Source organism: Bombina bombina, chromosome 4, assembly GCF_027579735.1.
Source record: "Bombina bombina isolate aBomBom1 chromosome 4, aBomBom1.pri, whole genome shotgun sequence".
NCBI lineage: Eukaryota > Metazoa > Chordata > Amphibia > Anura > Bombinatoridae > Bombina > Bombina bombina.
Window position 1 is genome coordinate 34,635,508 of NC_069502.1, and position 20,231 is coordinate 34,655,738.

At 48.3% G+C, this 20,231-nt stretch overlaps 1 protein-coding gene across 1 annotated transcript in view; it reads right to left on the reverse strand.

Moving 5' to 3' along the window:
- The window catches only part of GTF3C2 (general transcription factor IIIC subunit 2), a 452,236-nt gene that overhangs the window by 183,618 nt on the left and 248,387 nt on the right, over window positions 1–20,231 (reverse strand). The window contains exon 9 of the mRNA XM_053710988.1: window positions 10,882–10,913. Within this exon, the coding sequence (XP_053566963.1) occupies window positions 10,882–10,913 (32 nt within the window). The remainder of the gene's footprint in view (window positions 1–10,881; window positions 10,914–20,231) is intronic.

Here is a 20,231-nt window from a genome sequence, read left to right on the forward strand (position 1 = left end):
TATGCAGAAATTAAGTTAGCCATGTGGAAAAAATATGCTCAAATAAATTTTATCATCAATGTACCTCAAAAAAACGATTAAACATGCCAGCAAACGTTTTAAAAACATCTTTTTTAAAGAGTATGTATCTCTAATGATAAGCCTGATACCAGTCGCTTCTACTACATTTAAGGCTTTACTACATTACTTCAGTATTAGCAGCATTTTCTTAGTCAAATTCCATTACCTAGAAAATTATTTTACTGCACATACATTAATAAGCCTGATACCAGTCGCTTTCGCTACATTTAAGGCTTTACTTACATTACTTCGGTATCAGCAGCATTTTCTTAGTCAATTCCATTCCTTAGAAAAATATTTTACTGCACATACCTTAGTTGCAGGATACCCCGCACGCCATTCCCTTTCTGAAGTTACCCCACTCCTCAGAATGTGTGAGAACAGCCAGTGGATCTTAGTTACTTCTGCTAAGATCATAGAAAACGCAGGCAGATTCTTCCAAATACTGCCTGAGAAAAAAACAGCACACTCCGGTGCCATTTAAAAATAACAAACTTTTGATTGAAGAAATAATTAAGTATAAAACACCACAGTCCTCTCACGACCTCCATCTATGTTGAGGGTTGCAAGAGAATGACTGGATATGACATGTAGGGGAGGAGCTATATAGCAGCTCTGCTGTGGGTGATCCTCTTGCAACTTCCTGTTGGGAAGGGAATATATCCCACAAGTAATGGATGATCCGTGGACTGGATACACTTAACAAGAGAAATTTTAACTGCACATACTTCATAGCAGGATAACCTGCACGCCATTCTCCCGCTTAAGTTACCTCTCTCCTCAGACATATGTAAGAACAGCAATGGATCTTAGTTACAAGCTGCTAAGATCATAGAAAACGCAGGCAGATTCTTCTTCTATTTACTGCCTGGGATAAAATAGTACAACTCCGGTACCATTTAAAAATAACAAACTTTTGATTGAAGAATAAAAACTAACTATATTTCACCACTCTCTCTTACTACCTACATGCTTGTTGAGAGTTGCAAGAGAATGACTGGGTTTGGCAGTTAGGGGAGGAGCTATATAACAGCTCTGCTGTGGGTGATCCTCTTGCAACTTCCTGTTGGGAATGAGAATATCCCACAAGTAATGGATGATCCGTGGACATGATACACCTTACAAGAGAAACGGGTGTACAAATTCTGGTGTCACCTCACAAATAGTGACACAAGTACACTTTACCACCAAGCACTCTGTGACCCAGCATCAAAAGCATTTAGAGAATATACATCAAACCTGCAAAACCACATCAGCAAATGCACAGCCCATGAGAGAGTGTCACCAAACACCTTACAAACAGCTCTGAAGGAGAGTTACACTGGGCACTGGGAGGAACAGATAGGGCAACAGAACAAGCTGGAGTGTTACAGGTCTCTACAGAGAGGGTACAGACTAGCTGAGTATCTCACAAGTGTCACTAACCCAAAGCACAGACAGATACTGACTAAATACAGAATCTCTGACCACCAGCTGGAAATAGAGACTGGCAGATATCAGACAAAATGGAGACCCAGGGCAGCCAGACAATGTGCACAGTGTGACAGGGGGGACAGAGACTGAAGTGCACTTCCTCTTGAACTGTACAAGATACAAACTCTTAAGGGATAAATACTTCCCAAAAATAATGAAAGAAATTACAGACTTCCCACAGATGTCGGAACAAGACTATGTGTACTCTTAGGAGAAAAAAAACAAAGCTACAAGGATAGTAGCAAAATATGTAGCAGACTGTCACATGACCAGAACCCCCAATCAGAGTAAATGAACTATCATATATACCCACTGTACTCCTACTTTATAAATTGTTATTGATCTGTTTTATTGTAACATATTACTTTAGCAACACATGTAATAATGTCATGCTAATAAAGTATTCTTGACTTGTGTGTGTGTCTCTGGCAAACTCTCTGTAGCTGTGCGTGTGTGTTTCTGGCATGCTCTCTGTAGCTGTATGTGTCTCTGGCAATCTCTCTGTAGCTGTATGTGTCTCTGGCAATCTCTCTGTAGCTGTGCGTGTGTGTCTCTGGCAAGCTCTCTGTAGCTGTGCGTGTGTGTCTCTGGCAAGCTCTCTGTAGCTGTGCGTGTGTGTTTCTGGCATGCTCTCTGTAGCTGTGTGTGTGTGTCTCTGGCAAGCTCTCTGTAGCTGTGTGTGTGTGTTTCTGGCATGCTCTCTGTAGCTGTGTGTGTGTCTCTGGCAAGCTCTCTGTAGCTGTGTGTGTGTGTGTGTGTCTCTGGCAAGCTCTCTGTAGCTGTGTGTGTGTGTGTATCTCTGGCAAGCTCTCTGTAGCTGTGTGTGTGTCTGACAAGCTCTCTGTAGCTGTGTGTGTGTGTGTGTCTCTGGCAAGCTCTCTGTAGCTGTGTGTGTGTGTGTGTGTGTGTATCTCTGGCAAGCTCTCTGTAGCTGTGTGTGTGTCTCTGGCAAGCTCTCTGTAGCTGTGCGTGTGTGTCTCTGGCAAGCTCTCTGTAGCTGTGTGTGTGTCTCTGGCAAGCTCTCTGTAGCTGTGTGTGTGTCTCTGGCAAGCTCCCTGTAGCTGTGTGTGTGTCTCTGGCAAGCTCTCTGTAGCTGTGCGTGTGTGTGTCTCTGGCAAGCTCTCTGTAGCTGTGCGTGTGTGTCTCTGGCAAGCTCTCTGTAGCTGTGTGTGTGTGTGTCTCTGGCAAGCTCTCTGTAGCTGTGTGTGTGTGTGTGTCTCTGGCAAGCTCTCTGTAGCTGTGTGTGTGTGTGTCTGACAAGCTCTCTGTAGCTGTGTGTGTGTCTGACAAGCTCTCTGTAGCTGTGCGTGTGTGTCTCTGGCAAGCTCTCTGTAGCTGTATGTGTGTCTCTGGCAAGCTCTCTGTAGCTGTGTGTGTGTCTCTGGCATGCTCTCTGTAGCTGTGTGTGTGTCTCTGGCAAGCTCTCTGTAGCTGTGTGTGTGTGTCTCTGGCAAGCTCTCTGTAGCTGTGTGTGTGTGTCTCTGGCAAGCTCTCTGTAGCTGTGTGTGTGTGTCTCTGACAAGCTCTCTGTAGCTGTGTGTGTGTCTCTGGCAAGCTCTCTGTAGCTGTGTGTGTGTGTCTCTGGCAAGCTCTCTGTAGCTGTGTGTGTGTGTGTCTCTGACAAGCTCTCTGTAGCTGTATTTGTCTCTGGCAAGCTCTCTGTAGCTGTATGTGTCTCTGGCAAGCTCTCTGTAGCTGTGTGTGTGTGTGTCTGGCAAGCTCTCTGTAGCTGTGTGTGTGTGTCTCTGGCAAGCTCTCTGTAGCTGTGTGTGTGTCTGGCAAGCTCTCTGTAGCTGTGCGTGTGTGTGTCTCTGGCAAGCTCTCTGTAGCTGTGCGTGTGTGTCTCTGGCAAGCTCTCTGTAGCTGTGTGTGTGTCTCTGGCAAGCTCTCTGTAGCTGTGTGTGTGTGTCTCTGGCAAGCTCTCTGTAGCTGTGTGTGTGTGTCTCTGGCAAGCTCTCTGTAGCTGTGTGTGTGTGTCTCTGGCAAGCTCTCTGTAGCTGTGTGTGTGTGTCTCTGGCAAGCTCTCTGTAGCTGTGTGTGTGTCTCTGGCAAGCTCTCTGTAGCTGTGTGTGTGTCTCTGGCAAGCTCTCTGTAGCTGTGTGTGTGTCTCTGGCAAGCTCTCTGTAGCTGTGTGTGTGTGTCTCTGGCAAGCTCTCTGTAGCTGTGTGTGTGTGTGTGTGTGTGTGTCTCTGGCAAGCTCTCTGTAGCTGTGTGTGTGTGTGTCTCTGGCAAGCTCTCTGTAGCTGTGTGTGTGTCTCTGGCAAGCTCTCTGTAGCTGTGTGTGTGTGTCTCTGGCAAGCTCTCTGTAGCTGTGTGTGTGTCTCTGGCAAGCTCTCTGTAGCTGTGTGTGTGTCTCTGGCAAGCTCTCTGTAGCTGTGTGTGTGTGTCTCTGGCAAGCTCTCTGTAGCTGTGCGTGTGTGTCTCTGGCAAGCTCTCTGTAGCTGTGTGTGTGTGTGTCTGGCAAGCTCTCTGTAGCTGTGTGTGTTTGTGTCTGGCAAGCTCTCTGTAGCTGTGCGTGTGTGTCTGGCAAGCTCTCTGTAGCTGTATGTGTCTCTGGCAAGCTCTCTGTAGCTGTGTGTGTGTGTCTGGCAAGCTCTCTGTAGCTGTGCGTGTGTGTCTCTGGCAAGCTCTCTGTAGCTGTGTGTGTGTCTGGCAAGCTCACTGTAGCTGTGTGTGTGTCTGGCAAGCTCTTTGTAGCTGTGCGTGTGTGTGTCTCTGGCAAGCTCTCTGTAGCTGTGTGTGTGTCTCTGGCAAGCTCTCTGTAGCTGTGCGTGTGTGTGTCTCTGGCAAGCTCTCTGTAGCTGTGTGTGTGTGTCTCTGGCAAGCTCTCTTCAGCTGTGTGTTTTCTCTGGCAAGCTCTCTGTAGCTGTATGTGTGTCTGACAAGCTCTCTGTAGCTGTGTGTGTGTGTCTCTGGCAAGCTCTCTGTAGCTGTTTGTGTCTCTGGCAAGCTCTCTGTAGCTGTGTGTGTCTCTGACAAGCTCTCTGTAGCTGTGTGCGTGTGTCTCTGGCAAGCTCTCTGTAGCTGTGTGTGTGTGTGTGTCTCTGGCAAGCTCTCTGTAGCTGTGTGTGTGTGTGTGTCTCTGGCAAGCTCTCTGTAGCTGTGTGAGTCTCTGGCAAGCTCTCTGTAGCTGTGTGTGTGTCTCTGGCAAGCTCTCTGTAGCTGTGCGTGTGTGTCTCTGGCAAACTCTCTGTAGCTGTGCGTGTGTCTCTGGCAAGCTCTCTGTAGCTGTGTGTGTGTGTCTCTGGCAAGCTCTCTGTAGCTGTGCGTGTGTCTCTGGCAAGCTCTCTGTAGCTGTGTGAGTCTCTGGCAAGCTCTCTGTAGCTGTGTGTGTGTCTCTGGCAAGCTCTCTGTAGCTGTGTGTGTGTGTGTCTGGCAAGCTCTCTGTAGCTGTGTGTGTGTGTCTCTGGCAAGCTCTCTGTAGCTGTGTGTGTGTGTGTGTCTCTGGCAAGCTCTCTGTAGCTGTGTGTGTGTCTCTGGCAAGCTCTCTGTAGCTGTGTGTGTGTGTCTGGCAAGCTCTCTGTAGCTGTGTGTGTGTGTCTGACAAGCTCTCTGTAGCTGTGTGTGCGTCTCTGACAAGCTCTCTGTAGATGTGTGTGTCTGGCAAGCTCTCTGTAGCTGTGTGCGTGTCTCTGGCAAGCTCTCTGTAGCTGTGCGTGTGTCTCTGGCAAGCTCTCTGTAGCTGTGTGTGTCTCTGGCAAGCTCTCTGTAGCTGTGTGTGTGTCTCTGGCAAGCTCTCTGTAGCTGTGTGCGTGTGTCTCTGGCAAGCTCTCTGTAGCTGTGTGTAAGTCTCTGGCAAGCTCTCTGTAGCTGTGCGTGTGTGTCTCTGGCAAGCTCTCTGTAGCTGTGTGTGTGTGTCTCTGGCAAGCTCTCTGTAGCTGTGTGTGTGTGTCTCTGGCAAGCTCTCTGTAGCTGTGAGTGTGTGTGTCTCTGGCAAGCTCTCTGTAGCTGTGCGTGTGTGTCTCTGGCAAGCTCTCTGTAGCTGTGTGTGTGTCTCTGGCAAGCTCTCTGTAGCTGTGTGTGTGTGTCTCTGGCAAGCTCTCTGTAGCTGTGTGTGTGTGTCTCTGGCAAGCTCTCTGTAGCTGTGTGTGTGTGTCTCTGGCAAGCTCTCTGTAGCTGTGTGTGTGTGTCTCTGGCAAGCTCTCTGTAGCTGTGTGTGTGTCTCTGGCAAGCTCTCTGTAGCTGTGTGTGTGTCTCTGGCAAGCTCTCTGTAGCTGTGTGCGTGTGTCTCTGGCAAGCTCTCTGTAGCTGTGTGTAAGTCTCTGGCAAGCTCTCTGTAGCTGTGCGTGTGTGTCTCTGGCAAGCTCTCTGTAGCTGTGTGTGTGTGTCTCTGGCAAGCTCTCTGTAGCTGTATGCGTCTCTGGCAAGCTCTCTGTAGCTGTGAGTGTGTGTGTCTCTGGCAAGCTCTCTGTAGCTGTGCGTGTGTGTCTCTGGCAAGCTCTCTGTAGCTGTGTGTGTGTCTCTGGCAAGCTCTCTGTAGCTGTGTGTGTGTGTCTCTGGCAAGCTCTCTGTAGCTGTGTGTGTGTGTCTCTGGCAAGCTCTCTGTAGCTGTGTGTGTGTGTCTCTGGCAAGCTCTCTGTAGCTGTGTGTGTGTGTCTCTGGCAAGCTCTCTGTAGCTGTGTGTGTGTGTCTCTGGCAAGCTCTCTGTAGCTGTGTGTGTGTGTCTCTGGCAAGCTCTCTGTAGCTGTGTGTGTGTCTCTGGCAAGCTCTCTGTAGCTGTGTGTGTGTCTCTGGCAAGCTCTCTGTAGCTGTGTGTGTGTCTCTGGCAAGCTCTCTGTAGCTGTGTGTGTGTGTCTCTGGCAAGCTCTCTGTAGCTGTGTGTGTGTGTCTCTGGCAAGCTCTCTGTAGCTGTGTGTGTGTGTGTCTCTGGCAAGCTCTCTGTAGCTGTGTGTGTGTCTCTGGCAAGCTCTCTGTAGCAGTGTGTGTGTGTCTCTGGCAAGCTCTCTGTAGCTGTGTGTGTGTGTCTCTGGCAAGCTCTCTGTAGCTGTGTGTGTGTGTCTCTGGCAAGCTCTCTGTAGCTGTGCGTGTGTGTCTCTGGCAAGCTCTCTGTAGCTGTGTGTGTATGTGTCTGGCAAGCTCTCTGTAGCTGTGTGTGTGTGTGTCTGGCAAGCTCTCTGTAGCTGTGCGTGTGTGTCTGGCAAGCTCTCTGTAGCTGTATGTGTCTCTGGCAAGCTCTCTGTAGCTGTGTGTGTGTCTGTGTGTCTGGCAAGCTCTCTGTAGCTGTGTGTGAGTCTCTGGCAAGCTCTCTGTAGCTGTGTGTGTGTGTGTCTCTGGCAAGCTCTCTGTAGCTGTGCGTGTGTGTCTCTGGCAAGCTCTCTGTAGCTGTGTGCGTCTCTGGCAAGCTCTCTGTAGCTGTGTGTGTGTGTCTCTGGCAAGCTCTCTGTAGCTGTGTGTGTGTGTGTCTTTGGCAAGCTCTCTGTAGCTGTGTGTGTGTCTCTGGCAAGCTCTCTGTAGCAGTGTGTGTGTGTCTCTGGCAAGCTCTCTGTAGCTGTGTGTGTGTGTCTCTGGCAAGCTCTCTGTAGCTGTGTGTGTGTGTCTCTGGCAAGCTCTCTGTAGCTGTGCGTGTGTGTCTCTGGCAAGCTCTCTGTAGCTGTGTGTGTATGTGTCTGGCAAGCTCTCTGTAGCTGTGTGTGTGTGTGTCTGGCAAGCTCTCTGTAGCTGTGCGTGTGTGTCTGGCAAGCTCTCTGTAGCTGTATGTGTCTCTGGCAAGCTCTCTGTAGCTGTGTGTGTGTCTGTGTGTCTGGCAAGCTCTCTGTAGCTGTGTGTGAGTCTCTGGCAAGCTCTCTGTAGCTGTGTGTGTGTGTGTCTCTGGCAAGCTCTCTGTAGCTGTGCGTGTGTGTCTCTGGCAAGCTCTCTGTAGCTGTGTGTGTCTCTGGCAAGCTCTCTGTAGCTGTGTGTGTGTGTCTCTGGCAAGCTCTCTGTAGTTGTGTGTGTGTCTCTGGCAAGCTCTCTGTAGTTGTGTGTGTGTCTCTGGCAAGCTCTCTGTAGCTGTGCGTGTGTCTCTGGCAAGCTCTCTGTAGCTGTGTGTGTGTGTCTCTGGCAAGCTCTCTGTAGCTGTATGTGTGTCTGGCAAGCTCTCTGTAGCTGTATGTGTCTCTGGCAAGCTCTCTGTAGCTGTGTGTGTGTGTCTGGCAAGCTCTCTGTAGCTGTGTGTGTGTGTCTCTGGCAAGCTCTCTGTAGCTGTGTGTGTGTGTCTCTGGCAAGCTCTCTGTAGCTGTGTGTGAGTCTCTGGCAAGCTCTCTGTAGCTGTGCGTGTGTGTCTCTGGCAAGCTCTCTGTAGCTGTGTGTGTGTGTCTCTGGCAAGCTCTCTGTAGCTGTGCGTGTGTGTCTCTGGCAAGCTCTCTGTAGCTGTGTGTGTGTGTGTGTGTGTGTGTCTGGCAAGCTCTCTGTAGCTGTGTGTGAGTCTCTGGCAAGCTCTCTGTAGCTGTGTGTGTGTGTCTCTGGCAAGCTCTCTGTAGCTGTGTGTGTGTCTCTGGCAAGCTCTCTGTAGCTGTGTGTGTGTGTCTCTGGCAAGCTCTCTGTAGCTGTGTTTGTGTGTCTCTGGCAAGCTCTCTGTAGCTGTGCGTGTGTGTCTCTGGCAAGCTCTCTGTAGCTGTGTGTGTGTGTCTCTGGCAAGCTCTCTGTAGCTGTGTGTGTGTGTCTCTGGGAAGCTCTCTGTAGCTGTGTTTGTGTGTCTCTGGCAAGCTCTCTGTAGCTGTGCGTGTGTGTCTCTGGCAAGCTCTCTGTAGCTGTGTGTGTGTCTCTGGCAAGCTCTCTGTAGCTGTGTGTGTGTGTCTCTGGCAAGCTCTCTGTAGCTGTGTGTGTGTGTCTGGCAAGCTCTCTGTAGCTGTGTGTGTGTGTCTCTGGCAAGCTCTCTGTAGCTGTGTGTGTGTCTCTGGCAAGCTCTCTGTAGCTGTGTGTGTGTGTGTCTCTGGCAAGCTCTCTGTAGCTGTGTGTGTGTGTCTCTGGCAAGCTCTCTGTAGCTGTGTGTGTCTCTGGCAAGCTCTCTGTAGCTTTGTGTGTGTGTGTGTGTCTCTGGCAAGCTCTCTGTAGCTGTGTGTGAGTCTCTGGCAAGCTCTCTGTAGCTGTGTGTGTGTCTCTGGCAAGCTCTCTGTAGCTGTGTGTGTGTGTCTCTGGCAAGCTCTCTGTAGCTGTGTGTGAGTCTCTGGCAAGCTCTCTGTAGCTGTGTGTGAGTCTCTGGCAAGCTCTCTGTAGCTGTGTGTGTGTGTCTGGCAAGCTCTCTGTAGCTGTGTGTGTGTGTGTGTCTCTGGCAAGCTCTCTGTAGCTGTGTGTGTGTGTCTCTGGCAAGCTCTCTGTAGCTGTGTGTGTGTCTCTGGCAAGCTCTCTGTAGCTGTGTGTGTGTCTCTGGCAAGCTCTCTGTAGCTGTGTGTGTGTGTGTCTCTGGCAAGCTCTCTGTAGCTGTGTGTGTGTGTCTCTGGCAAGCTCTCTGTAGCTGTGTGTGTGTCTCTGGCAAGCTCTCTGTAGCTGTGTGTGTGTCTCTGGCAAGCTCTCTGTAGCTGTGTGTGTGTGTGTCTCTGGCAAGCTCTCTGTAGCTGTGTGTGTGTGTCTGGCAAGCTCTCTGTAGCTGTGTGTGTGTGTCTCTGGCAAGCTCTCTGTAGCTGTGTGTGTCTCTGGCAAGCTCTCTGTAGCTGTGTGTGTGTGTGTGTGTGTGTGTGTGTCTCTGGCAAGCTCTCTGTAGCTGTGTGTGAGTCTCTGGCAAGCTCTCTGTAGCTGTGTGTGTGTGTGTGTCTCTGGCAAGCTCTCTGTAGCTGTGTGTGTCTCTGGCAAGCTCTCTGTAGCTGTGTGTGTGTGTGTGTGTGTGTGTGTCTCTGGCAAGCTCCCTGTAGCTGTGTGTGAGTCTCTGGCAAGCTCTCTGTAGCTGTGTGTGTCTCTAGCAAGCTCTCTGTAGCTGTGTGTGTGTCTCTGGCAAGCTCTCTGTAGCTGTGTGTGTGTGTCTGGCAAGCTCTCTGTAGCTGTGTGTGTGTGTGTCCCTGGCAAGCTCTCTGTAGCTGTGTGTGTGTGTGTCCCTGGCAAGCTCTCTGTAGCTGTGTGTGTGTGTCTCTGGCAAGCTCTCTGTAGCTGTGTGTGTGTCTCTGGCAAGCTCTCTGTAGCTGTGTGTGTGTCTCTGGCAAGCTCTCTGTAGCTGTGTGTGTGTGTGTCTCTGGCAAGCTCTCTGTAGCTGTGTGTGTGTGTCTCTGGCAAGCTCTCTGTAGCTGTGTGTGTGTCTCTGGCAAGCTCTCTGTAGCTGTGTGTGTGTGTCTGGCAAGCTCTCTGTAGCTGTGTGTGTGTGTCTGGCAAGCTCTCTGTAGCTGTGTGCGTGTGTCTCTGGCAAGCTCTCTGTAGCTGTGTGTGTGTGTCTGGCAAGCTCTCTGTAGCTGTGCATGTGTGTCTCTGGCAAGCTCTCTGTAGCTGTGCATGTGTGTCTCTGGCAAGCTCTCTGTAGCTGTGTGTGTCTCTGGCAAGCTCTCTGTAGCTGTGTGTGTGTTTGTGTGTGTCTCTGGCAAGCTCTCTGTAGCTGTGTGTGAGTCTCTGGCAAGCTCTCTGTAGCTGTGTGTGTGTGTCTCTGGCAAGCTCTCTGTAGCTGTGTGTGAGTCTCTGGCAAGCTCTCTGTAGCTGTGTGTGTGTGTCTCTGGCAAGCTCTCTGTAGCTGTGTGTGTGTCTGGCAAGCTCTCTGTAGCTGTGTGTGTCTCTGGCAAGCTCTCTGTAGCTGTGTGTGTGTGTCTCTGGCAAGCTCTCTGTAGCTGTGTGTGTGTGTCTCTGGCAAGCTCTCTGTAGCTGTGTGTGTGTGTCTCTGGCAAGCTCTCTGTAGCTGTGTGTGTGTGTCTCTGGCAAGCTCTCTGTAGCTGTGCGTGTGTGTCTCTGGCAAGCTCTCTGTAGCTGTGTGTGTGTGTCTGGCAAGCTCTCTGTAGCTGTGTGTGTGTGTCTCTGGCAAGCTCTCTGTAGCTGTGTGTGAGTCTCTGGCAAGCTCTCTGTAGCTGTGTGTGTGTGTCTCTGGCAAGCTCTCTGTAGCTGTGTGTGTGTGTGTCTGGCAAGCTCTCTGTAGCTGTGTGTGTGTCTGGCAAGCTCTCTGTAGCTGTGTGTGTCTCTGGCAAGCTCTCTGTAGCTGTGTGTGTGTGTCTCTGGCAAGCTCTCTGTAGCTGTGTGTGTGTGTCTCTGGCAAGCTCTCTGTAGCTGTGCGTGTGTGTGTCTGGCAAGCTCTCTGTAGCTGTGTGTGTGTGTCTCTGGCAAGCTCTCTGTAGCTGTGTGTGAGTCTCTGGCAAGCTCTCTGTAGCTGTGCGTGCTCTGATCCGTACAGTGTAAGGGGTTGCGTGATAAAACTTACAGATAATGTCATGCGTGTACAGTTACATACGTGTGTTCAGCACTTACCCTGCATATGGAGTGCCCTCTGGATTCTGGATCTAAAAGAGAAAAACACAAGTTACATTTCTACGTAAATCACCATAAGCAGCAACAAAGCATAAATCCTTCCAGTAAAAGCGAGTTTCAGTACAAATCTTACAGACAGTGTGTAGGACCTGTGTCATGTTCTATAGCTAAGCCAGATTTTACCAACATGGCCGCTACTTTTAAAAGGATATTAATAAGTGCTCCTATAGTGAAAACAAGTATCTTAAAGGGACAGAAACGGTTGCGCTTGAACGGTTTCACAATGGAGCTGTCATTTCTTCAAAATAGATTCAATTAAATCTACGATTCTTGGATATTGCCTCCCTGTATTTAGCGTGTAAAGCAAGTTTTACGTAGTACACTATTGTGGGTAGAGGAAGCGTAGAGGAAGGGCCCAGGAGCGTAGAGGAAGGGCCCAGGAGCGTAGAGGAAGGGCCCAGGAGCGTAGAGGAAGGGCACAAGAGCGTAGAGGAAGGGCACAAGAGCGTAGAGGAAGGGAACAAGAGCGTAGAGGAAGGGCACAAGAGCGTAGAGGAAGGGCACAAGAGCGTAGAGGAAGGGCACAAGAGCGTAGAGGAAGGGCACAAGAGCGTAGAGGAAGGGCACAAAAGCGTAGAGGAAGGGCACAAGAGCGTAGAGGAAGGGCACAAGAGCGTAGAGGAAGGGCACAAAAGCGTAGAGGAAGGGCACAAAAGCGTAGAGGAAGGGCACAAGAGCGTAGAGGAAGGGCACAAAAGCGTAGAGGAAGGGCACAAAAGCGTAGAGGAAGGGCACAAAAGCGTAGAGGAAGGGCCCAGGAGCGTAGAGGAAGGGCCCAGGAGCGTAGAGGAAGGGCCCAGGAGCGTAGAGGAAGGGCCCAGGAGCGTAGAGGAAGGGCCCAGGAGCGTAGAGGAAGGGCCCAGGAGCGTAGAGGAAGGGCACAAAAGCGTAGAGGAAGGGCACAAGAGCGTAGAGGAAGGGCACAAGAGCGTAGAGGAAGGGCACAAGAGCGTAGAGGAAGGGCACAAGAGCGTAGAGGAAGGGCACAAGAGCGTAGAGGAAGGGCACAAGAGCGTAGAGGAAGGGCCCAGGAGCGTAGAGGAAGGGCACAAGAGCGTAGAGGAAGGGCCCAGGAGCGTAGAGGAAGGGCACAAGAGCGTAGAGGAAGGGCCCAGGAGCGTAGAGGAAGGGCACAGGTGAGTAGAGGAAGGGCCCAAGAGCGTAGAGGAAGGGCCCAGGAGCGTAGAGGAAGGGCACAGGTGAGTAGAGGAAGGGCACAGGTGAGTAGAGGAAGGGCACAGGTGAGTAGAGGAAGGGCACAAGAGAGTAGAGGAAGGGCACAAGAGAGTAGAGGAAGGGCCCAGGAGCGTAGAGGAAGGGCACAAGAGCGTAGAGGAAGGGCCCAGGAGCGTAGAGGAAGGGCACAGGTGAGTAGAGGAAGGGCCCAAGAGCGTAGAGGAAGGGCCCAGGAGCGTAGAGGAAGGGCACAGGTGAGTAGAGGAAGGGCACAGGTGAGTAGAGGAAGGGCACAGGTGAGTAGAGGAAGGGCACAAGAGAGTAGAGGAAGGGCACAAGAGCGTAGAGGAAGGGCACAAGAGCGTAGAGGAAGGGCACAAGAGCGTAGAGGAAGGGCACAAGAGCGTAGAGGAAGGGCACAAGAGCGTAGAGGAAGGGCACAAGAGCGTAGAGGAAGGGCACAAGAGCGTAGAGGAAGGGCACAAGAGCGTAGAGGAAGGGCCCAGGAGCGTAGAGGAAGGGCACAGGTGCATAGAGGAAGGGCACAGGTGCATAGAGGAAGGGCACAGGTGCATAGAGGAAGGGCACAAAAGCGTAGAGGAAGGGCACAAGAGCGTAGAGGAAGGGCACAAGAGCGTAGAGGAAGGGTACAAGAGCGTAGAGGAAGGGCACAAGAGCGTAGAGGAAGGGCACAAGAGCGTAGAGGAAGGGCACAAGAGCGTAGAGGAAGGGCACAAGAGCGTAGAGGAAGGGCACAAAAGCATAGAGGAAGGGCCCAGGAGCGTAGAGGAAGGGCCCAGGAGCGTAGAGGAAGGGCCCAGGAGCGTAGAGGAAGGGCCCAGGAGCGTAGAGGAAGGGCCCAGGAGCGTAGAGGAAGGGCCCAGGAGCGTAGAGGAAGGGCACAAAAGCGTAGAGGAAGGGCACAAGAGCGTAGAGGAAGGGCACAAGAGCGTAGAGGAAGGGCACAAGAGCGTAGAGGAAGGGCACAAGAGCGTAGAGGAAGGGCACAAGAGCGTAGAGGAAGGGCACAAGAGCGTAGAGGAAGGGCCCAGGAGCGTAGAGGAAGGGCACAAGAGCGTAGAGGAAGGGCCCAGGAGCGTAGAGGAAGGGCACAAGAGCGTAGAGGAAGGGCCCAGGAGCGTAGAGGAAGGGCACAGGTGAGTAGAGGAAGGGCCCAAGAGCGTAGAGGAAGGGCCCAGGAGCGTAGAGGAAGGGCACAGGTGAGTAGAGGAAGGGCACAGGTGAGTAGAGGAAGGGCACAGGTGAGTAGAGGAAGGGCACAGGTGAGTAGAGGAAGGGCACAAGAGAGTAGAGGAAGGGCACAAGAGCGTAGAGGAAGGGCACAAGAGCGTAGAGGAAGGGCACAAGAGCGTAGAGGAAGGGCACAAGAGCGTAGAGGAAGGGCACAAGAGCGTAGAGGAAGGGCACAAGAGCGTAGAGGAAGGGCACAAGAGCGTAGAGGAAGGGCACAAGAGCGTAGAGGAAGGGCACAAGAGCGTAGAGGAAGGGCCCAGGAGCGTAGAGGAAGGGCACAGGTGCATAGAGGAAGGGCACAGGTGCATAGAGAAAGGGCACAGGTGCATAGAGGAAGGGCACAGGTGCATAGAGGAAGGGCACAGGTGCATAGAGGAAGGGCACAGGTGCATAGAGGAAGGGCACAGGTGCATAGAGGAAGGGCACAAGAGTGTAGAGGAAGGGCACAGGTGCATAGAGGAAGGGCACAAAAGCGTAGAGGAAGGGCACAGGAGCGTAGAGGAAGGGCACAGGAGCGTAGAGGAAGGGCACAGGAGCGTAGAGGAAGGGCACAGGAGCGTAGAGGAAGGGCACAGGTGCGTAGAGGAAGGGCACAAAAGTGTAGAGGAAGGGCACAAGAGCGTAGAGGAAGGGCACAAAAGTGTATAGGAAGGGCACAAGAGCGTAGAGGAGGGGTACAAAAGTGTAGAGGAAGGGCACAAGAGCGTAGAGGAGGGGCACAAAAGTGTATAGGAAGGGCACAAAAGTGTATAGGAAGGGCACAAAAGCGTATAGGAAGGGCACAAGAGTGTATAGGAAGGGCACAAGAGTGTATAGGAAGGGCACAAAAGCGTAGAGGAAGGGCACAAAAGCGTATAGGAAGGGCACAAAAGCGTATAGGAAGGGCACAAAAGCGTAGAGGAAGGGCACAAGAGTGTAGAGGAAGGGCACAAGAGTGTAGAGGAAGGGCACAAAAGTGTATAGGAAGGGCACAAGAGTGTATAGGAAGGGCACAAAAGTGTATAGGAAGGGCACAAGAGTGTATAGGAAGGGCACAAGAGTGTATAGGAAGGGCACAAGAGTGTATAGGAAGGGCACAAGAGTGTATAGGAAGGGCACAAAAGTGTATAGGAAGGGCACAAAAGTGTATAGGAAGGGCACAAAAGTGTATAGGAAGGGCACAAGAGTGTATAGGAAGGGCACAAGAGTGTATAGGAAGGGCACAAGAGTGTATAGGAAGGGCACAAAAGCGTAGAGGAAGGGCACAAAAGTGTATAGGAAGGGCACAAAAGTGTATAGGAAGGGCACAAGAGTGTATAGGAAGGGCACAAAAGTGTATAGGAAGGGCACAAAAGTGTATAGGAAGGGCACAAAAGTGTATAGGAAGGGCACAAAAGTGTATAGGAAGGGCACAAAAGTGTATAGGAAGGGCACAAGAGTGTAGAGGAAGGGCACAAGAGTGTAGAGGAAGGGCACAAGAGTGTATAGGAAGGGCACAAGAGTGTAGAGGAAGGGCACAAGAGTGTAGAGGAAGGGCACAAGAGTGTAGAGGAAGGGCACAAGAGTGTATAGGAAGGGCACAAGAGTGTAGAGGAAGGGCACAAGAGTGTATAGGAAGGGCACAAAAGTGTATAGGAAGGGCACAAGAGTGTATAGGAAGGGCACAAGAGTGTATAGGAAGGGCACAAAAGTGTATAGGAAGGGCACAAGAGTGTATAGGAAGGGCACAAGAGTGTATAGGAAGGGCACAAGAGTGTATAGGAAGGGCACAAGAGTGTAGAGGAAGGGCACAAGAGTGTAGAGGAAGGGCACAAGAGTGTAGAGGAAGGGCCCGGGTCAGAAACAGAAAGAAGAGGAAGAATGAGAGAAAATGCCAAGGGCAGGGTAAAGCAGGAAAGCCTGTGGGAGTGAGACAGATAAGCCAAGATACGTAGGTGTTTAATCCTATTAATTACACAGAGCATTACTGCTCCCTTGAGAAAAACTACAGAGGGCTGAGGAGCTAGTTCAAGTGAAGAGTCCATTAATCATTGCTGACAATGAAGCTACTTACTGAGGCTGTGAGCAGACAAAGCCTTCCTGCAACTGTACTGAGCAGGTAACCCCTTCACTGCCAAAGACAGCTGCTGATTAGAATGAATATACACAACAATGTCATGAGGAGCCTCAGTGGCAAGAAGGGAGTTAAGCCTGGACCATAGACCCACAGAGGAACTGACTGCAATCAGGAGAAAGCACTCAACCATATAACAGCCATCTGGCTCTCCTGTGATGCTGGCGCTTTGTCTGAAGGCAATCTAAGCTAATCGATTTTTTATGGATTTTTTTAGAGGTTTATTCATGAACTGAGTGATACTGTTCTAGCTGCAGTGACACACGGCTCTTGTAAACTACAGATGTGAAATGTCCCCTAAACATCTCAAATACCACATTAAGCAGTGAATGCTCAGAGGGTCAGGGCTGTCCTCTTAAGAAAATGACGCTCCTCTTCATACAGTCAAGTCTAATATCTAGGTTGTTACTCTTCATTAGTACTGTATATAAGTATATACTGTATGTGTGTGTGTGTCTATATATATATACATATACATACACACACACAAAATATAGTGGCATTTTATGAATACATCAATGGGCAAAAAATGATTATATAATATAATATAGTGTTGTATGTATATTTGTGTGTTTATATATTCTCAGGTGGTAAATCGCCATAAAACAAGCTAACAAGTTAAGAAGTAATTGAGCTGAAGAATAAACACGATAAAAATGAACATCTTACCAAGATTATTGTATTTATTTCAGACCCTACCCATCCCACTTCCTCCCACCTACCTAGTGAACCTACAAAATGCTATCTACGACTACATTTGGGACAAACGTAGGGCCAGGATCAACAAAAAGCTTATGCACCTACATATCAGAGATGGGGGTTTGGGGGTACCCAATCTTAAAAAATATAGACAAGCAGTATTCATGCAAAGGATCATAGATTGGTTCACGAATTTTGAAATCAAAGCTTGGGTTAACTTAGAACATGACATCTCAGGACAGCAACACTTAGGGACTCTCTGTTGGCAGAGGCGAACATTACTTTCGTCCGGCATAGCCCAAAACGCCATAATATCAGAAACTTTCAAAACTTGGGATAGAATCATCATAGAGTACCCGCATGTCTCCTCGAGGTTTTCGCCCCTGACCCCCCTTACTGATAATGTAGATTTTGCTCCGGGAGCTAGTATGTTGAGGGATCCCCAACTCATAAATAATCAAAGAGCCGTAATGATGTTCCACCTAGGGTGTGAACAGAGTTTGAGGTCCGCCAGAGAACTGACAGATGACGGACTTTCTATTTTCAAAGACTGGTTTTTATTAAGACAGTGTCATTCTTATATCTTTAAACACAAAGACAGAAGGAATCTCTTACGGCCCCCAACTCCATTTGAAACTCTATGTAAATCATCCACTCCGGCTAGGAGGACTCTTTCACTCACATACTCTATCTTACAACTGACCTCGTCTACACCACATCTGGACAGTTGGGAAAGGGAACTTAACGTTGAATTCTCACACAAAGATAGAACACGTATGTTTGCCTCCATAACAAAGACCTCCACATCCAGCAAGATAGTGGAATTAAATTTGAAGATAATACAGAGGTGTTACCTCACACCCTCACGAATTCATAAAATATTCCCTTCCAGCAATGAGAGATGTTGGAGGTGTGGGGGTACACCAGGAAACATGGCTCACATATGGTGGACATGTCCACCCCTGCAGCATATGTGGGAAAACATAGCAAGAGAAACCTCAATTATGTTAGAGGTAGAGGTGCCAGCAGACCCAACAATTTGGCTATTTAATATTACCCATGGTAAAGTTAGTGGATATAAACAAAAGCTACTATACGTAGCAAGCAATAGCTTTAAAATCCTAGTGGCAAGGGGGTGGAAGAACAGGGAAGTCCCTACAATAGTTCAATGGCAGCATCAGTTACACCACTTCCTAGATCTAGAAGAGTATGCCTTCATGAAAAACAAAAGAATAGATATCTACACTCAGATGAAAATTACTTGGGAGACTTATATACTGACACGACCAAACAGTACACCCCAGACCTAGTGATACTTTATGGTGCCAAATAGGCAGTGTTTTCACCTGCAACTAGGTGACCTGATTTCCCTTGCAATGCTTCTTCTCATGGATGTTTATATAAGAAAGTACAGTGGAATTTTTAGAGCTGATTAGCCTATATGATTCTTTTCATGTTTCTTTGCTTTATCTTTTTTCTTTTTTTTTTTTTGTTTTGTTTTTGTTTTGTTTTCTCTGTTTTTTACGTGATACATAACATTGTAAAATACAACAGCATATTACTATAGTTTACATTTGGAAGCTGTGATGTAACAGTTTTTTATTCCCTTTTTTTGTTGTTATTGACATTTCCAATTTGTAACTGGATCCATATTCTGTTTAATAAAGCTGTTTTTTGAAAATAAAAAAATCATATTCATCTATTGATATTTGGTGGTAATGTTTGTGTATTAATTGCAAATCTTTCTATAAGCCTTTGTGTTTCACGTTATATTTCTTTGTACAATTTTTTTTTATTTCAATAAATTCATAAATGCAAAAAAAAAAAAAAAAAAAAAAAAAAAAAAAAAAAAGAAGTAATTGAGCTGGTGTTGGTTCCTGAGAGAGCAAGTGTGTGTGTGTGTATATACAAACACACACATAGGTTTATTGGATTAACAGAAAACGTGCAATATGCATCAAAATGAAATTAGACAGGAGCATAAATTTGAGCCTCCTTTAGCAGAAATAACAGCCTTTAGACGCTTCCTATAGCCTGTAATGAGTGTCTGGATTCTGGATGAAGGTATTTTGGACCATTCCTCCTTGCAAAACATTTCCAGTTCAGTTAGGTTTGATGGTTGCGGAGCATGGACAGCACGCTTCAAATCACCCCACAGATTTTCAATAATATTCAGGTCTGGGTACTGGGATGGCCATTCCAGAACATTGTACTTGTTCCACTGCATAAATGCCAGATAGATTTTGAGCAGTGTTTTGGGTTGTTGTCTTGTTAAATTATATCCCGCCTCAGCGTAACTTCAACTTTGTGACTGATTCCTCAACATTATTCTCAAGTATCTGTTGATATTGGGTGGAATCCATGCGACCCTCAACTTTAACAAGATTCCCAGTACCGGCACTTGCCCCACAACATGACGGAACATCCACCAAATTTTACTGTGGCTAGCAAGTGTTTGTCTTGGAACGCTGTGTTCTTTTGCCGCCATGCATAACGCCCCTTGTTATGACCAAATAACTCAATCTTTGTTTCATCAGTCCACAGCACCTTCTTCCAAAATGAAGCTGGCTTGTCCAAATGTGCGTTTCATACCTCAAGCAACTCTGTTTGTGGCGTGTGTGCAGAAAAGGCTTCTTCCGCATCACTCTCCCATACGCTGAATTGTTGAACGATGCACAGTGACACCATCTGCAGCAAGAGGATGTTGTAGGTCTTTGAAGGTGGTCTGTGGGCTGTTTTTGACCGTTCTCACCATTCTTTGCCTTTCCGATATATTACTTCTGCCCTTAACAAGAACTGTGCCTGTGGTCTTCCATTTCCTCACTATGTTCCTCACAGTGGACACTGACAGCTTAAATCTCTGCAATAGCTTTTTGTAGCCTTCCCCTAAACCATAATGTTGAACCATCTTTGTTTTCAGGTCATTTGAGAATTGTTTTGAGGCCCCCCCATGTTGCCACTCTTAAGAGGAGAGTCGAAGAGAACAACAACTTGCAATTGGCCACCTTAAATACCTTTTCTCATAATTGGATGCACCTGTCTATGAAGTTCAAGGCATAATGGGCTCACCAAACCAATTGTGTGTTCCAATTAATCGGTGCTAGGTAGTTACATGTATTCAAATCAACAAAATGACAAGGGTGCCCAAATTTATGCACCTGTCTAATTTCGTTTTGGTGCATATTGCACATTTTCTTTTAATCCAATAAACCTAATTTCACTACTGAAATATTACTGTGTCCTTCAGTTATTTGATAGATCAAAAGGAAATTGCTAATCCAAACACCCAATTATTTATAAATGAAAATCATGGAACTTGTCAGGGGTGCCTAAACTTTTGCATACGACTGTATATATATATATATATATATATATATATATACACACATACACACACACACAAATATATATATAGAAACTTTGGTAGAGAAGAGGCACTCACAGGTCTTAAATAACAATCTTTATTTCATAAATTTAGTCAACGTTTCGGTCCTCGCAGGGACCTTTGTCAAGACTGTTCCCAGTGGTAGGCTGTGTAATCGCCGGTGATTATACTACACAGCCTACCACTGGGAACAGTCTTGACAAATGTCCCTGCGAGGACTGAAACGTTGACTGAATTTATGAAATAAAGATTATGTTATTTAAGACCTGTGAGTGCCTCTTCTCTACCAAAGTTTCTACCTATCTACCATAGAGTGCACCCAGGCATATCTACGTACAGTGAGTGCTTGGATCCACAAACTAGGATATATATATATATATATATACATATATACACACATACACATACACACATACACACATGCACAAGCACATAACTTGCTTTTAACAAAGATAACAATGACAAGAACTTGTAGATTTGCACCTCACAAATTGTTTTACTACCTTGTGCCAAACTATGTTTAACACAGTGGGTGAGGAATAGTTTATATATTCATGTGACTTGAGGTCGGTATATGGCAACCCCGAAAAGCCACGTATTTACCCATGTATATGTAAGACAATAACAATGTGCAAACTGTCACTGCGCACAGAAGACCATGCCTACAGCTCTCGTCACTGAAGC